This window comes from Scyliorhinus torazame, chromosome 12 (genome assembly GCF_047496885.1).
Source record: "Scyliorhinus torazame isolate Kashiwa2021f chromosome 12, sScyTor2.1, whole genome shotgun sequence".
Taxonomy (NCBI): Eukaryota; Metazoa; Chordata; class Chondrichthyes; order Carcharhiniformes; family Scyliorhinidae; genus Scyliorhinus; species Scyliorhinus torazame.
In genome coordinates, this window is record NC_092718.1 from 174701454 (window position 1) to 174720586 (window position 19133).

The following is a 19133-nucleotide window of genomic DNA, read 5'->3' on the forward strand; positions in this document are numbered from 1 at the left end:
AAGTCCCAGGTTCAATCCCTGCTCTGGGTCACTCTCTGTGGAGTTTGCACATTCTCCCCGTGTTTGCGCGTGTTTCGGCCCCACAGCCCAAAGATGTGCAGGCTAGGCGGATTGGCCATGCTAAATTGCCACTTAATTGTAAAAAATGAATTGGCACTCTAATTTTTTTTAAATGTTACCGTTGTACAATTAAACCCCCCCCCCCCACACCACCACAGGGATCACCCCTACTGAGCTGCTCATGGACCGTCACCTCAGAAGCTATTTGGATTCCGTGTTTCCGAATTTGGTGGGGAGGATGGAGGCACATCAGGCCTCCCAGAGAAGTCAATGGGCTGAGCAAAGTGGTGACAGGTAGTCTGGGGAGGGGGGTGGGGGGGGGGGGGGGCCCGAAGTGACTAGACCTGTTTAGATTGTGTTCGGTGCCTGTTACCTTTCATCAATAAACACTTTGTTAACTACTGGAAGCCTCCAGTGTATGCCTCGAGCCACTACAACCTGCTACTTGTCTGCTCTTTCTGCCAGCCTATCTATGTCATGTTGCAGGCAATTTGTATCATTCTTACTGTTTGCCACCCCTCCAAGTTTGGTATCATTGGTAAATTCTACTTTTTCTGCCAACATACAAGCCAAAATAAAGGAATGGTCCTCGCAGGGAGCCAACCCACTCCACAAAAATGTTTGGCTTAAGGACAGCACTCTCAACCATTATTGGGAGTGGTGTGAAGGGAGGCAGGAATACTTTCCAAGGAAAGGGAAGGGAATATCCTTAAATGAGGATATGACTGACTCTGCGATAGAGGGGCATTCAGATTTCTCTAGTATAACACACAGTCGCTGACAAGAGTGTTTTACATTTTGTTCTCTGAATTCCACAGGTTACAATGCTTGGCGGGACTTCTGTGGCCTTTCGCAACCCAGGAATATGGTTGCGTTTTCTCGAGTCCTCAGAAATGTTCAATTAGCAAGGAATCTCCTCAGCTTGTATGGAACTCCCGACAATATCGATGTGTGGTTGGGGGGAATCTCCGAACCCTTTGTGGAAGGTGGGAAAGTGGGCCCTTTGTTTGCCTGTATAATAGGACAGCAATTCAAGAAGCTGAGAGATGGAGACAGGTAATGGACATTATTAGCAGCACAAAAGGAACTGAAAGCTTTCACATCCATTGAGTTGTAGGTTCTCACTACAGTAAAGTAAGACTATCACAATTAAGGGAGCATGGTTCTGAGACACTGGTTTGTCTGGTACTCCAGTCTGACAGCCTTCACTGTGATGAATTTAATTAGTCGAATGTGCTGCTGGGTGTAGCCAATTAGTAATGGTCATGGTGGTAGCATTTCCATCTTTCAGTCGGAAGGTGCAAAGCACCATATAGTCAAGGTGCATGGAGACCAGTGCTATGGCTCTGAATTCTGAGGGAACATCCTGCACAATTCTGGAATTCAGTGGGTGTTATTTGGCCTCCACCACCAATCCCCAATTATATGGATTATGAGATCCTGTAAAACCCTCCAATAACGGGCGGCACGGTGGCGCAGAGGTGAGCACTGCTGCCTCATGGCACCGAGGACTCAGGTTCGATCCTGGCCACGGGTCACTGTCCATGCGGAGTTTGTGCATTCTCCCCGTGTTTGTGTGGGTCTTACCCCCACAGACGCAAAAAGGTGTGCAGGGTAGGTGGATTGACCATGCTAAATTGCCCTTAATTGGAAAAAAACCACAGCAATAACGACCCTATTGCCTGGCCCAATGTTAGTTACGAACATAGAAAGGGTGTCAGGTTGTTACTCAACCTGCAAATCTTTCCATTCATTTGTGTCATCTTCCAAATAAAGAGTGTCAAAATGTAACAACCACTGTGCAGAAAAGTGAAGCTTGTGTCACCAGCTGTTATCTTTCCATAAATTGGAGAACAGTCAAACCTCGAGACCATTTTGTCTCCTGAGGAAACATAAAACATACAGTGCAGAAGGAGGCCATTCGGCCCATTGAGTCTGCACCTACCCACTTCAGCTCTCACTTCCACCCTATCCCCGTAACCCAATAACCCCTCCTAACCTTTTTGGACACGAAGGGCAATTTAGCATGGGCAATCCACCTAACCCGCACATCTTTGGACTGTGGGAGGAAACCGGAGCACCCGGAGCAAACCCACGCACACACGGGGAGAACGTGTAGACTCCGCACAGACAGTGATTCAGGGGGGAATCGAACCTGGGACCCAGGCGTCGTGAAGCCACAGTGCTAGCCACTTGTGCTACCGTACTGGAGGTATAAAGAAATCCTGGAGGGAAAAAGAAATGTGAAACTAACATTGCTATAAATCGGTTTTCATAGATTCCTACAGTGCAGAAGGAGGCCATTCGGCCCATTGGGTCTGCACGACCCTTTTGAATGAGCTACCCACTAACACTCCACTGTCCACCCCAACATATCCTCATAACCCCATAGCCTAATCTGCGCATCAAGGGGCAATTTAGCACAGCCAATCTGCCTAACCCGCACATCTTTGGACTGTGAGAGGAAACCGGATCACCCAGAAGAAACCCACGCAGATACAGGGAGAACGTGCAAACTCCACACAGACCGTGACCCGAAGCCGGAATTGAACCCGGGTCCCTGGCGCTGTGAGGCAACAGTGCTAATCACTGTGCCACCGTGAGGTATTTCCAAATATAATTGAAGTTTTGTCAGAAGATGTAACTCTTAGACCTCAGGCCTAGAGGCTCTAGGCCCATACGCCATTCAGGAAACATGGAACCCAGATACTCAAGGGCATGCTTGGGTTGTCAGTTTGTTGGCAGTGACTGCTTAACCACTGGCAGCAGTTTGCTCACGTGGTGACCTGCCCCTACTTTCTCTCTCACTAGTTGCTGTCCAAGCTCGTACAATGAACGTTATAAATCAATCCGAGTGAGATCTTCAGACTAAGAACCTGAGTCTCTTTTTAAATACAGGAAACCACAACCCCCACCCCCCTCTTTGTCAGAGCTAGAGAGAACTGGAAACATAAGACCATAAGACATGGGAGCAGAATTAGGCCACTTGGCCCATCGAGTCTGCTGCGCCATTCAATCATGGCTGATATTTTGTCATCCCCATTCTCCTGCCTTCTCCCCATAACCCCTGATCCTCTTATTAATCAAGAACCTATCTATCTCTGACTTAAACACACCCAGTGATTTGGCCTCCACAGCCTTCTTGGGCAAAGAGTTCCACTGATTCACTACCCTCTGGCTGAAAACATTCCTCCTCATCTCTGTTTTAAAGGATCGTCCCTTTAGTCTGAGATGGTATCCTCTGGTTCTAGTTTTTCCTCCAAGTGGAAACATCCTCTCCACGTCCACTCTATCCAGGCCTCGCAGTATCCTGTAAGTTTCAATAAGGTCTCCCCTCATCCTTCTAAACTCCGAGTACAGACCCAGAGTCCTCAACTGTTCCTCATATGACAATTCTTCATTCCAGCAATCGTTCTTGTGAACCTCCTCTGGACCCTTTCCAAGGCCAGCACATCCTTCCTTAGATACGGGGCCCAAACCTGCTGACAATACTCCAAATGGGGTCTGCCAGAGCCTTATATAGCCTCAGACGTACATCCCTAGTCTTGTATAGCCCTCATGACATGAATGCTAACATTGCATTTGCCTTCCTAACTGCCGACTGAACCTACACGTTAACCTTAAGAGAATCGTGAACAAGGACTCCCAAGTCCCTTTGTACTTCTGATTTCCTAAGCATTTCCCCATTTAGAAAATAGTCTATGCCTAAATTCCTCCTTTCAAAGTACATAACCTCACACTTTTCCACAGTGTATTTCATTTGCCACTTCATTGCCCACTCTCCTAGCTTGTCCAAACCCTTCTGCAGCCCCCTTGCTTCCTCAATACTACCTGTCCCTCTACAGGTCTTTGTATCATCTGCAAACTTAGCAACAGTGCCTTCAGTTCCTTCTTCCAGATCATTAATGTATATTGTGAAAAGTTGTGGTCCCAGCACAGGCCCCTGAGGCACACCACTAGTCACCGGCTGCCATCCTGAAAAAGACCCCTTTATCGCCACTCTCTGCCTTCTGCCAGTCAACCAATCCTCTATCTATGCCAGGATCTTACTCTTGACACCATGGGCTTTTAACTTATTTAACAGTCTCCTATGCGGCACCTTGTCTGAAAATCTAAACAAATCAGGTCCACTGGTTCTCCTTTGTCTAATGTCCTTGCTACTTCCTCAAAGAACTCTAACAGATTTGTCAGACACGACCTCCCTTTGACAAAGCTGTGCTGACTCAGTTCTATTTTACCATGCACTTCCAAGTGCTTCGCAATCTCATCTTTAATAACAGACTCTAAAATGTTACCAATGACTGAAGTCAGGCTAACCAGCCTATAATTTCCCGTCTTCTGCCTCCCTCTCTTCTTAAGCAGTGGTGTTACATTAGCCACCTTCCAGTCCTCTGGGACCCTTCCTGCCTCCAGTGATTCCTGAAAGATCATTACCAATGCCTCCACAATTTCCTCAGCGATCTCTTTTAGGACTCTAGGGTGTAGTCCATCCGGTCCAGGTAACTTATCCACCTTCAGACCTTTCAGTTTCCCCAGAACCTTCTCCTTAGTAAGGGTCACTGCACTCACCTCTGCCCCTAGTTCTCCTGGAGCTCTGGCATCCCACTGGTGTCTTTCACTGTGAAGATTGATGCAAAGTAACTATTCAGTTCATCTGCCATTTCTTTGTTTCCTATTATTACTTCTCCAGCCACATTTTTCAGTGGTCCAACGTCTATTTTTGCCTCTCTCTTACCTTTTATATATTGAAAAAAGCTCTTCCTATCTTCCTTTATATTAATAGCTAGCTTGCACTCGTACTTCATTTTCTCCCCCCTTATTGGTTTTTTAGTTGTCCTCTGCTCGCTTTTAAAGGCTTCCCAATCCTCTGGCTTCACACCAATCTTCACCACTTTGTATGTTTTTCCTTTAGCTTTTATGCTGTCCTTGAAATCCCTCATCAGCCACGGATGCCATGTCCTCCCCTTAGCATGATTCCTCCTCCTTGGGATGAATTTCTGTTGTGCCTCCCTAATAACCCCCCAAAACTCCTGCCATTGCTGTTCCACTGTCTTCCCTGCTAGGCTCCTTTTCCAATCAACTCTGGCCATCTTCTCCCCCATGTCTTTGTAACAGGGTCAGATTTATATGGTTGTAGGAAGTGGGGTGGGCTTGGAGCAGTGGGGCTGGACAGAGGGTTAGCAATAGATGGAGACTGACAAAGATGTACTGTATTTAAAGTCGGTGAATGCTGTTCTTGCCTGACCCTCATTAAACAGCTGCTATATTCAGAGTCATTGAAAGTCCATAGCTAATGTTTGAAGGACAGCAACTGCACATTCTCTGGTATTCAATTGGAAAACATCCTGGAACTTGCAGTGCAAAAAGAGGCCATTCTGCCCGATGACTATTCATGTAATTATCACTACTCGCTCATCAAGTAGACCTAATCATTCTAATCCCATTTGCATGCATTTTACCTGAATCATTTTTTAAAAACAAATTTAGAGTGCCCAATTCATGGGCGTCATTCTCAGCCGGCGGGAGTCTCCGTTCTGCCGGAGCTCGGGGGTTTCCCGACGGCGTGGGGGTGCCCCACAATGGGAAACCCCATTGACCGGCCGGTGTTACGGAGACTCCCGCCGGCCGGTCGGCGCAGAAATGTGGCGGGGCGGGTAGGAGAATTTCGCCCCATTTTTTCCAATCAAGGGACAATTTAGCATGGCCAATCCACCTACTCTGCACATCTTTGGTTCGTGGGGGTGAAACCCACGCCAGCGCAAGGAGAATGTGCAAACTCCACACGGACAGTCTCCCAGAGCCGGGATGGAACCTGGGATCTCAGCGCTGGGAGGCAGCAGTGTTAACCACTGCACCAAAAAGAACAAAGAACAAAGAAAAGTACAGCACAGAAACAGGCCCTTTGGCCTCCAAGCCTGCGCCGACCATGCTGCCCGTCTAAACTAAAGTCTTCTACACTTCCGGGGTCCGTATCCCTCTATTCCCATCCTATTCATGTATTTGTCAAGATGCCTCTTAAACGTCACTATTGTCCCTGCTTCCACCACCTCCTCCGGCAGAGAGTTCCAGGCACCCACTATCCTCTGTGTAAAGAACTAGCCTCGTACATCTCCTCTAATCTTGCCCCTCACACCTTAAACTTATGCCCCCTAGTAATTGACCCCTCTACCCTGGGAAAAAGTCTCTGACTATCCACTCTGTCTATGCCCCTCATAATTTTGTAGACCTCTATCAGGTCGCCCCTCAACCTCTGTCATTCCAGTGAGAACAAACCAAGTTTATTCAACCTCTCCTCATCGCCACTGTTCTGCCCAACCTGAATCATTTTATATTAATCCTTTTCAGATAACTATCCTATTCCTGTTTAAATAAGTCTGTTATCTCTACCTAGTGGCCACTTGTGGTACAGCATTCAATATTCCCTTTCCTTTTGTGAAAATATTTATTCGAGCATAGCTATCATATCTTCTATTGATAACCCTCAATCTATGCCTATTGAGGTTATTTTACACTCTGTGGAAAGCTTTTTATTGATTACCCTATAAAACCTCTCTTTGTTTTATAAACCTTAAATAGCTTACCCTGAAATTTTCAGTCTCCTCTGGTGTGAGTGGTTTACACAAAGCGACTGATGGCGCAAGTCATTCCAACATGGCTAACTCTGTGCACATTACAACCTTGTCCTTTCCAAGAATTCTCATGGCTTCACAATGGTAATTTTCCCTTTGCTTAACGGTTGTCAGCTGTGGCTTGCTGGCAGCGCTCTCAGCGGAAGGGTTCAAGGCCCACTGCGGAGACACGCGCACGTAATTTCCAACATCAATGCAACTTTGAATGGGTGCTGTGAGGTAAGATGTCAAAATAAGGCCTGTTCAGGTGGATGCTAAGCAATCTTCGTAGAAGTTCAGGGAAGCTTTCCATGTCCTGGCCAATATTTATCCCTCAACTAATATCACTAAAAACAAAATATCTGGTCATTTAACTTATTATTGTTTGTAGGACAAGGCTGTGCACAAAATTAACTGTTGTGTTTCTGAAGATTCATAGATCCCTACAGTGCTGAAGTAGGCCATTCGGCCCATCAATCTGCACTGACCCTCTGAAAGAACACCCTAACCAGGCTCTCGCCCTATCCCTCCAACCCTGTAACCCTACTTAACCCGCAAATCTCTGTGGATTTTGCGTCAATTTTGGGCAATTTAGCATGCCCAGTCCACCTAACATGCACATCTTTTTGGACTGTGGGAGGAGACCAGAGCACCCAGAGGAAACCCAAACAGACACGGGGAGAACATGCAAACTTCACAAAAACAGTCACCTAAGGCCGGAATTGAACTTAGGTCCCTGGTGCTGTGAGACAGCAGTGATAACCACTGTTCCACCGTGCCTACAAACACAGCAGTGACCATGTTATAATGTTCATAATTAGTTGTGATGTGCTGTGGGATATTTAGGTTGTGCAAGGAACTCTACAAATTCACTTTTTTTCTTCCTTTAGATTCTGGTGGGAAAATAAAGGCATTTTTACTGTTGGCCAACGTCACGCTCTTGCTCACATCTCCATGTCCAGGATAATCTGTGATAACACAGGGATCCAATTTCTTCCACGGGATGCATTTAAATTCCAAGAATTCCCAAATGGATATGTAAACTGTAGTCAGATACCAAAGGTGGACCTGAGTGCCTGGAAGGAGGATGTGCAAGGTAGGGTATTACAGGGCTGGGTATTACAGGCCTTCAGAACGCTAACATTACAGTTCATTTATGTTTCAATATAAAACTAACCAAATTTGCTGGTGGAAAAAAATAGCGAAGAGAAATTGAGGTCTACTCTTGCACGAGCAGACTTGTTTGGGGAGATGATGGTGCAGTGTTAATATTGCTGGACTAGCAATTCAGGGACCCAGGATAATGCTTTGGGGACATGAGTTCAAATCTCTCCACACCACAGCAGTTGATGCATTTTGAACTCCATTATTAAAAATCTGGGATATAAATTGATTTTACTAATGGTGGCAGTGACAACTATCATTGTTTTTTCTAAAAATTCATCTGGTTCACTAATGTCCCTTCGGGAGGAAAATCTGCCATCCTACTGATCTGGCCTACATGTCACTCCAAATCTGCAGCAATGGGGTTGACTCTTATCTTCCCCCTGAAATGGCCCAGCAAGCCACTCAGTTTCAAGGGCAATTAGAGCTGGACAACAAATGCTGGCCTCGTCAATGCGCCTACAAACCAGGAAAGATTTTTTTTAAATCTGGGGCTCTGAATTCTATTTCTCTGTATCTTAGTTGTGTCACCTTGCCCTTTGATGGGCAGGTTGAGCCACCTGCAGCCCTGGACTGCATCTTTATAATTTATACACTAACAGAAATTTGGCCATGGGACTATTTTGCTCGGCACCAAATATAGTAACCGAGCATCGGCAAACTTTAGGTGTCATCAATAACGGCAAGATCGCAGAGAAAGCACCTTAAGGCCTTGAATTTTTATGTTCAGTTTATTCACATCTCTGTGAAAATGCATGAGCAACTGAACTAATTGAGAGGGAGGCATTGGCGTAGTGGTATTGTCGGTGGCCTAGTGACCCAGAGACCCAGGGTAATGCTCCGGGAACCTGGATTTGAATCCCAACATGGCAGATGGTGAAATTTGAATTCAATAAAAGTCTGGAATTAAAAGTCTAATGATGACCATGAAAAACCATTGTCTATTGTCATAAAACCCCACTGGATCACTAATTCCTTTTAGGGAAAGAAATCTGCCATTCTTATTTGTTTTGATCTACATGTGACTCCAAATCCACGGCAATGTGGTTGACTCTTAAATACCCTTAGGGATGGGCAATAAATGCTGGCCCAGCCAGCAACACCCCATGAACAAATAAAAAAAGATAGAACAACTGTCACTTCTGTGGTCACTGAATCACTGTCAGGTAATTAAAAAGATCCATTCGGGTAGCAAAGGTTTAAAAAGTGACATGAAGAGCAATTCTAGTCAGCAATTAGCCTTTGGCAAAGTTGAATGAATGAATCTTCCCTGGAAAACATCAACGGCGAGATTCTCCATTCCTGAAACTAAGTGTTGACACCGGGGCAGGATTCGTGGACTTCCATGACAGCAAAACTGGCGTTGCACCTGGACCGATTCAGTGACTATTAAGGGGCTAGCATCGGCGCCATGTGGAACACAAGCGATTCCAATGAGAAATGGTGCCGGATTTGTTGGATTCACGATTAGCACTCAGGAGGCTGACAAACTGCAGTTGCATATGTACACTTCACTCTCCACACACACACCATCCCAGCCAACAAGTTGGCACTGGTTGCGCTGGAGTGCACCAATCCCGCTGATGGGTCAGTTGGGGCCCGAGGACACATAGGGGGGCGTGGCCTTGGGGGGCACCCATATAACCTGTGGCCCTAAGTTCACAGTAGGCTGCCAATGGCATGTGCAGCTGCATATCTGCCTTGCAGCTAATGGCGTTCCGTGCCTGTCCACCATGACCCCACGGCCCAGCCCTCGCCACCTCCCGCTACTCCCCCTGACCCTGGCAGAAACCCCCCAGCCAGCAGCACGACTGTCACCAAACTATGGCGAGATTGGACACTTTCCATACCCTCTCTCTCTCCCTCAGCAGCCACGGCGCCGGTTTCACAATTTGTAAAAGCACAAGTGAACCTCGCCGTCGGGAATTTGCACCGGTGGAGGTGGAGAACATGCCACGGCTGTTGACTGATGTGAGGAGTGGAACGAATTGATGTCCAGGCACCGGAGAATTGCGATTTGGCGTGAAGCCACCGCCCACCAGGATTTCGGCATCAAAACCAATTCTCCAGCCAATCGCATTTCTCAAATCAGAGAAATCCCGCCCAAATTTTATGATGTGACCCTTTAGACTCGTAGTGGCCATTAGAAATTGCTGACATGATCATAGGGTGGCTGCATGGTACATTTTATCTGCATGCAGCCCTTTTGGTAGAAAATTCTTCCGTACAATATGTGTTTAAACTTCATGGATGTAATTCCTGGACAAGCATCTACCACCATTCAGCAAGGTAAAAAGTAAAACAATCGCAATATTGAAAATGACGCTCATATACTCTTCTGTTTTGTCTTACTATTTCACCCAACAAACACACAAAGGGTAAACTAGGCAAGCATATATCATGTAAATAGGAATATCGTCGAAGGACAATGGTCGGGATTGTCTGTTCCCACAGCAGCAGGTTTCCCGGCGAAGAACCATTCAAAACCCCATTGACTTCGACAAGACTGGAAGATCCCACCGTGGGAGGGGCCGGAATATCCCACCCAATATCTTTATTAAATTTCCACCACTTTCCCATCACTCCTGTCGTGATTGACCTCATCTGGCTTTCAGTCCTCTGTTTGTTAAGTTTAAAGTTCTCATCCTTGTGCTATATATTATTATATTATAATATTATATTATATTTAGCCTCTCTTCCTTATCTCCATGGCTTCCTCCAGCTCTACTACTACCCTTCTTCACTAAACTCTCTATTCCCCTGCTTTCAGTCTCTTGTCTGTGCTCCCTCCTTTTTTTTACCCAACCCTTAGCAGCTTATCTGCCATCCAGACCTCACACACAGAGAGTTTCTGCCTAAATGTATTGACTACAGCTCCGCCTTCAACACCATAATCCCAGCCAAGCTCATATCAAAGCTCCAAAACCTAGGACCAAAATTAAAGAGCTGGTCATTGACTTCAGAAAGCAAAGATTCCAGAAGATGGCGCCGGAGCAAGGCGACTCTCTGCGAGCTCTCCCCAACAGATCCACTTTTTACATAACTTACAATCGTTCTAATCTTTTAAAATTTAATTCTAAGACTAACATTATTACTTACCTCTCTCTTTTATCTTTTCCCTATTATGAATTTTCTTTTATTCCCTTTTCAGAGAGTCATAAACTGATCTGTTGAGCTGCTCGCAGAAAAATACTTTTCACTGTACCTCGGTACACGTGACAATAAACAAATCCAATCCAATCAAAAGTACTGTACACACACCCCTGTCAGCATCAACGGGGCTGAGATGGAGATGGTTAGCAGTTTCAAATTCCTAGGGGTGCACATCTCCAAAAATCTGTCCTGGTCCACTCACATCGACGCAACCACCAAGAAAGCACAACAGCACTTATATGTCCTCAGGACACTAAGGAGATTCGGCATGTCCACATTAACTCTTACCAACTTTTACAGATGCACCATAGAAAGCATCCTATCTGGCTGCATCACAGCCTGATATGGCAATTGCACAGCCCAAGACCGCAAGAAACTTCAGAGAGTCGTGACCGCCCAGTCCATCACACGAACCTCCCTCCCATCCATTGACTCCATCTACACCTCCTGCTGCCTGGGGAAAGCGGGCAGCATAATCAAAGACCCCTCCCACCCGGCTTTCTCACTCTTCCAATTTCTTCCATTGGGCAGGAGGTACATAAGTCTGAGAACATGCACAAACTGACTCAAAAGCAGCTTCTTCCCCACTGTTACCATACTCCTAAACAACCCTCTTATGGACTGACCTCATTTACACTACACCCCTGTATGCTCCACCCGATGCTGGTGTTATCTAGTTACATTGTGCACCTTGTGTTGCCCTATTATGTACTTTCTTTTATTTCCTTTTCTTTTCATGTAGTTAATGATCTGTTGAGCTGTTTGCAGAAAAATACTTTTCACTGTACCTTGGTACACGTGACAATAAACAAATCCAAATCCAAATAAATTCTCCATCTCATCTTCTCCTTCACTTCCTTTAAGTTTCCCCTTAAAACTCACCTCACAGGCAAGGCTTTCTGTCATTCTGCTTAATCTTTGGCTGGACATCCACAGTCCCTTGAACATTCCCTGTAATATTTTCTAATTATTGTCTGTTTCTCCCCCCCCCCCCCCCCCCCTTTTACAGTGACCCCCTGTGGACCTGTCCCTGTTGTGGATCATGCCCATTTCTCGCTCTGTAAATCCTTTGTCAGATACACCTGTGAGCCCGGACTCAAGCTGGTGGGAGGAGATACGATTAAATGTCTGAGTAATGGACAGTGGGACTCTGCACCACCCGGCTGTGCAGGTAAGAGCTTTTATAAATGAATGAATGGAACATTGAAATAGAATGAAGGAAGCAGAGGAGTGGCGGGAGGTAATTTTTCATTTGGGCAAAAGGACAGCAATCACCAGAATTATTTCTGATGAGCACTCCAGCTTCTCCTGGTCCTACAGAAATAAATGTATCACTTATCACTGAGATTCAAAGTAGGTTCAACTGAAAGGACTGTTCCCAGAGGATGGTTCACCAGTATGCCATACCTGAGTCTGACAGGTATTTCAGTCATGCCTTAAGCCATTCACAGGAAGATGAGGGTAGGAATATTGCTTTGTACCCCTGATTTCTGTGACATTTAAATTCCCCCTAATGTACACAAATCCTACAGGCTAAAGGGATGGGATGAATATTGGAACAAAGCAGGAAAATTAGAAATCAGGCACAGATGATACCCATGGTGGTACCCTAGCATTCCCCTGGCACCTGGGCACTGCTGGCCTGGCACCGCCAGGGGCCTGGCTCCGGTTGGGTGGGGGGGGAAGAGCTTGCCAATTAGAGTGAGGGTGAGGTGGGGCTCCCAGGGGCCTTGCCAGGGTTGGGTTGGTGAGGGGAGGGGATCAATAAAGTGGGGGGGGGGCTAAAAGGGGGGGGGCAGAAAGATTGGGGCTGCTGATCAAAATTACGTCCCGATCTGCGAACAGCCGTTTTCTGTTGTCGAGATCAGCTCGCTAGCAGGTAATCACTCTCAGTGGACAGAAACTCCCCAAGGCCAAACAAAAAAGTCAAAGTGCCGTTTAATAGCAGGGTGTTTTTCGGCATTACAGCCACCAAAAAATATGTCGCTAAACACACCCAAGCCGCTGAGTCACGCCCAAGGGTACAAAGGGAGAAGTAAAGCAAAGCAAGTTTATTCTGAGGTTAACATGTTACACTTCACCCGAAGGGTAAAGGTGAGGTAAGGAGGTACTTTGAATTCTGGATGTTGCATTACACAGTAGCCCTGAGTCACTTGCTGGCCTCACAGTGGAGTTAGTGTGGGAGACTGAGAGGGAGCACCGGTGAATTTTAGGATTGTCAATTTTTGTGATTTCCATTTTGCTGGGAGACCTAAATTGGTATAAATACCGGGACAGATCAGTGCTCTGACTGCCCAACATACTAGCCATTTCAAAGTGCAGCCCACTGTGACTGGGGACTCCACCCCAAACTCTAGATCTCTGATCTGCACTGTCATGACCATCTCTGTGTCTGTAGCACACTGAAGAGTGATTTGCTCCTACCGCACTCTGCGGCCAGAAAATACACGTGCAACGACTTAAGTGGTGGGTAAATGGGCGGCACAGTAGCTTAGTGGTTAGCACTGTTGTTTCACAGTGCCAGGATCCCAGGTTCGATTCCCGCTTGGGTCACTGTCTATGCGGAGTCTGCAAGCTATTCCCGTGTCTGTGTGGGTTTCCTCCGGGTGTTCTGGTTTCCTCCCACAAGTCCCGAAAGACGTGCTTGTTTGGTGAATTGGACATTCTGAATTCTCCCTCTGTGTACCCAAACAGGCACCGGAGTGTGGTGATTTTCACAGTATCTTCATTGCAGTGTTAATGTAAGCCTACTTGTGACAATAATAAAGATTATTAATGGTAGTGGAAGAAAAAAAAAGAGAATTATGATTTATTTTCCAGAATATTTCAGCAAAGATCACAAATCTATCCTACTGGATTTAGATTTAGATTTATTACCTCGTGTACCGAGGTACAGTGAAAAGCATTGTTCTGCGTACAGCCCAGGCAGATCGTTCCATACTTGAAAAACATAGGACATACGATAAATACACAATGTAAATACATAGACATCGGGTGAAGCATCCGGAGTGTAGTGAAACATAAACAAGCATGTTCAATATTATGGGCGGGATTCTCCGACCCCCCCCCGGGTCGGAGATTCGCCGGGGGGGGGGGGGGCGTGAATCCCGCCCCGCCGCTCCGACTCCGGCTGCTGAATTCTCCAGCACCGGTTTTCGGGCGGGGGGGCGTGGATCACGCCGCTCCGGTCGGTGGCCATTGGTCACGTCCCCCCGGCAATTCAGGCTCCGCCATGGCCGGCGTAGAGAAGATACCCCCTGCGCATACGCAGAACAAGCCGGCGGTAACTCGTGGCGGCCCTTTGCCGCCGGTTGGCACGGCACCAACCCCTCCGGAGCCGTCCTAGCCCCCGGAAGTGCGGAGGATTCCGCAACTTCCGGGTGGCCCGATGCCAGAGTGGTTCGCACCGCTCTTGGAGCCGGCTTCGGGCCATCGGCCAAGTGCAGGAGAATCCCGGCCTATATTAGTTTTAAAATTAAGTTTTAAAAGGTTAGTACAGTTATAAAAGATGTAGAAAGAGGATCTTCGTGGAGGGCTGACAGAGAGTCGCCACTCTCCGGAGCCATTTTGAATTGTTATCCTGATTGCACACTACTATTTTCCAGGTGCTGTTACCACGATCTGCTCATCAAAATGGGAACAGTTAGCTAATGGGAAGCTGATGAAGGTGAGATTTCCCTTGTAAACCTTTGGCAAACCCTCGGAAATGTCCTGCAGGTATCTTTTTTTTAAAACGCATTTTATTCAAACTTGTATCAAAGTAGTTACAGCAAAGCGGGCAGCACGGTAGCATTGTGGATAGCACAATTGCTTCACAGCTCCAGGGTCCCAGGTTCGATTCCGGCTTGGGTCACTGTCTGTGCGGAGTCTGCACATCCTCCCCGTGTGTGCGTGGGTTCCCTCCGGGTGCTCCGGATTCCTCCCACAGTCCAAAGATGTGCAGGTTAGGTGGATTGGCCATGATAAATTGCCCTTTGTGTCCAAGGTTGCCCTTAGTGTTGGGTGGGGTTACTGGGTTATGGGGATAGGGTGGAGGTGTTGACCTTGGGTGGGGTGCTCTTCCCAAGAGCCGGTACAGACTCGATGGGTCAAATGGCCTCCTTCTGCACTGTGAATTCTATGATCTAAACTAACACCCCGGGATTCTTCCCAACAATCAACTATACAGTTTGTACAGATTTTCCTCCTTTTTCACCCCCCCTCCCCATCACCCCCCCCCCCCTCTCCCCAGCCCCCCCCCCCCCCATCCCCCACCCCCCCGCCCCCCTACCACCACCACCACCCGCCCCCTGCTGAATCCCTTAACTTATACTTTATCTTCTCTAACCGCAGGAACTCGTACAGGTCATCCAACCATGCAGCATCCCCAAGTGGCGATGCCGACCGCCACTCCAGTAAAATTTGTCGCCGTGCAATCAGAGAGGCGAAGGCCAAGACATCGGCCTTCCTCCTCTCCATGAGCTCCGGCTTCTCTGAATCCCATAATATCGCCACCAAAGGGTCCAGGTCCACTTCCTCCTCCACTGTCCTGGCTAAGACCGCGAACACTCCCGCCCAGAATCTTCCCACTTTTTCACAACCCCAAAACATGTGCGCATGATTCGCTGGCACCCGCCCACACCTCTCACACTCATCTGCTACCCCCTGAAAGAACCCACTCATTCTCGCCCGAGTCATATGCGCCCTGTGCACCACCTTAAACTGTATCAGGCTCATCCTTGCACAAGAGGAGGTCCCATTTACCCTCGCAGTGCCTCACTCCATACGCCCCAATTGATCTCCATTCCCAACTCCGCTTCCCATTTCACCTTGATTTTCACCACCCGCTCGCCTCCCTGCTCCCCCAGCCACTTATATATATCCCCAATTCTTCCCTCCCCTTCCGAGCTGTCGCTCCAGCAGGGTGTATCCCACCAATCTAGGGAACCCCTTCCAGACCTTTCGTGCAAAGTCTGTAACCTGTAGATACCTGAACTCACTCCCCCTCGGCAGCTCTACCCTCTCCCTTAGCTCCTCCAGACTGGCGAACGCTTCCTCCAAATACAAATCTTTCACCTTGACCAGCTCCACTTCCCTCCACCTCCTGTATACACTATCCATCCACCCGGCTCAAACCCATGATTCTCGCACAGCGGTGTTAGCACCGACATCCCTTCCACCCTAAAATGCCTCCTCAGCTGATTCCATATCTTCACCGTAGACTGCACCACTTAGCTCTCTGAGTACCTACTCGGAGCCATTGGCAATGCTGCCGTCACCATAGCCCTCAAACTTGACCCCTCACAAGATTCCTCCTCCATCCTAACCAACTCTACCCCTTCTGCTTCCCACCACCGCCACCGCACCTTGTCCATGTTCGCCACCCAATAATAATAAAGCAGATTTGGCAACGGCAACCCTCCCTGCTGCCTCTGCCTCTGTAGCAGGGTCCTCCCCACCCTAAACACCTTTCCCGCCCATACAAAGTCAGAGATGATTGTGTCCACTTTCCGAAAAAAGGCCTTTGGTATAAAGATCGGGAGAGCCTGAAAGATAAACAAGAACCTCGGCAGAATATTCATTTTCGTCACTTGGGCCCTCCCCGCCAGCGTTAAGTGCAGTGTATCCGACCTCTTAAGATGCTCCCTGGCCTTCTCCACCAGCTTTGTTAAGTTCCACTTATGGAGCATCGTCCATTCACTCGCTACCTGAATTCCCAAGTACCTAAACCTATCCCTCACTACCGTAAATGGCATCCCCCTTAAATTAGCCCGCTGTGCCAGCTCATTCACCGGGAATACCTCACTGTTCCCTACATTCAGCTTGTATCCCGAGAACCCTCCAAACCTCCCCAACAGGCCCATAATCCTTCCCATACTCTCCAACGGATCCAAAACATACAGCAAAGGTCATCGGCGTAGAGCGACACCCGATGCTCCCTCTGTCCCCTCATTATCCCCTGCCACTCTGCCAACCCCCTGAGAGCCATCGCCAATGGCTCTATGGCCAGCGCAAACAGCAGCGGGGACAGCAGGCCCACCTGCCTTGTACCCCTGTGTAAGTCAAAGCTTTGTGAGCTCATATCATTCGTCCTCACCCTCGCTCTTGGCGTTTCATACAGCATCCGCACCCACGCCACAAATCCCGGTCCAAACCCAAACCTTGCCAAAACTTCGAACAAGTACCGCCACTCCACCCGGTCAAATGCTTTCTCCGCCTCCATGGACACCACTATTTCCAGTACCAGAGCTCTCGACGGATTCACCACCACATTCAGCAGCCATCTTATATTACTCGTGAGCTGCCTGCCCTTCACGAAGCCTGTTTGATCTACTGTAACCACCCCCGGGACACAATCCTTCATCCTCCCTGCCAACAACTTAGCCAATACTTTCACATCCATGTTCAATAGTGATAGAGGTCTATACAACCCATATTCCACCGGATCCTTCCCTTTTTTGGGGATTAGTGTGATTAGCGCCTGCTTCATTGTCTCCGGCAACTCCCCCTTCTCCAGTGCTTCATTAAACGCCCCCAACAGATGTGGTGCCAGGTCCGCTGCAAATTCCTTATAAAATTCTGCCGGGTGCCCATCCGGCTAAGGGGCCTTCCCCGACTTCATATCCCTGATACTTTCCAGCACCTCCCTCAGCTCCAGGGACTCCTCCAACGCCTGCCTCTTTGCTTCCTCCACCTGGAGAAATTCCAGCTCGTCTAGAAACAACCCCATGTCCCCCCCCCCCCCCTCTCCTCCTGGGTCTGCCTCTTAGAGTCCCTGGTAATACTCTCTAAATGCCTCATTTATTTTCCCTGGCTCTGACACCACATCCCCAGCCCCAGTCCGGATCTTCAATATTTCCCTGGACGCAGCCTTCCTCCACAGCTGGTGCGCCAGCATGCAGCTCGCCTTCTCTCCATACTCGTACTGCACCCCTCTTGCCCTACGCAGTTGCCCTACCGCCCTCCCCGTTGTCAGCCTATAAAATTGCCCCTGCAACTTTTTCCTCCTTGCCAATCCCTCCACGGTGGGCACCCTCAAATATTCCCTGTCCACCTCCACTATCTCGCTCACTAGACGGTCATGTTCTGCCCTCCTTTCCTTATTCGCACGAACCGTAAATGAGATAATTTCTCCCCGGACCACTGCCTTCAGTGCTTCCCAAAAAATGCCCGCCGACACCTCTCCATTCTGATTGAGCTCCACATAATCCCTAATCGCCAACCGCACCTTATCACAAAACCTCCATCCGCCAACAACCCCGAGTCAAACCTCTACCTCGACCTCTGCTTTCGTCCCGTACTGAAACGAATATCCAGCCAGTGGGCTGCATGGTCCGAGATAACTATCCCTGCATACTCTGCCCCCTCCACCCCAACCAAAATCTCCCGACTCACTAAAAAGTAATCAACCCTCAAATATACCTTATAGACGTGTGAAAAGAAGGAATACTCCCTTCCACCACACCCATCCTCTCCATAAACCCCCCCAGCTCCCTTGCCATTCGTACCCTACCCATGGACCTGGGGCTCGATCTATCCACCCTCGGCTCCAGGACACAGTTAAAATCACCTCCCATGATCAACTGGTACGTGGCCAAATCCGGGATTGCAGCCAGCAACCCCCTCATAAATCCCACATCATCCCAATTTGAGGCATACACATTTACCAACACTACCGGTGCCCCTTCCAATACCCCACTCACAATCACATATCACCCACCTGGATCCCTCACCTCCTTCGCACTCACGAACCCCAATTTTTGCTCATTAAAATCCCCTCGATGTTGAATCAAACCCCGAGTGAGAGTGAAAAACCTGCCCAACCCACCCCTTCCTTAACCTAACCTGGTCCTTCACACAGAGGTGTGTCTCCTGCAAAAAAGACCACCCCACCCACTTTAAAGCTCCTGAGGTGCGCGAACACCCGCAACCTTTTAACCGTCCAATTCAGTCCCCGGACATTCCACGTTACCAACCTTACCGGAGGCCTGCGCCTCCAATCCCCTCTACCGTCCGTCATCTTCCCCACTTAACTCCTGCCCCTTTAATTCCACTCTGTACCTTGCCCATCCCAGATGGCCCCTTTCTTCGCCCTTGACCATGTCATTTCTCACCTCCTGCCGTGTCGCAGAAACCTCCCCCCACTTTTCCCCTCCCCTTCTTCCCCCC

The 19133-nt window shown here is 48.3% G+C and overlaps 1 protein-coding gene across 2 annotated transcripts in view; it reads left to right on the forward strand.

Moving 5' to 3' along the window:
- LOC140386753 (eosinophil peroxidase-like) overlaps positions 1 to 19133 on the forward strand; it is an 87488-nt gene that overhangs the window by 58518 nt on the left and 9837 nt on the right. For both annotated transcript variants that reach the window (XM_072469409.1, XM_072469410.1), the window contains exons 12-15: positions 879 to 1116; positions 7559 to 7764; positions 11995 to 12156; positions 14591 to 14652. In XM_072469409.1, the coding sequence (XP_072325510.1) occupies positions 879 to 1116; positions 7559 to 7764; positions 11995 to 12156; positions 14591 to 14652 (668 nt within the window). The remainder of the gene's footprint in view (positions 1 to 878; positions 1117 to 7558; positions 7765 to 11994; positions 12157 to 14590; positions 14653 to 19133) is intronic.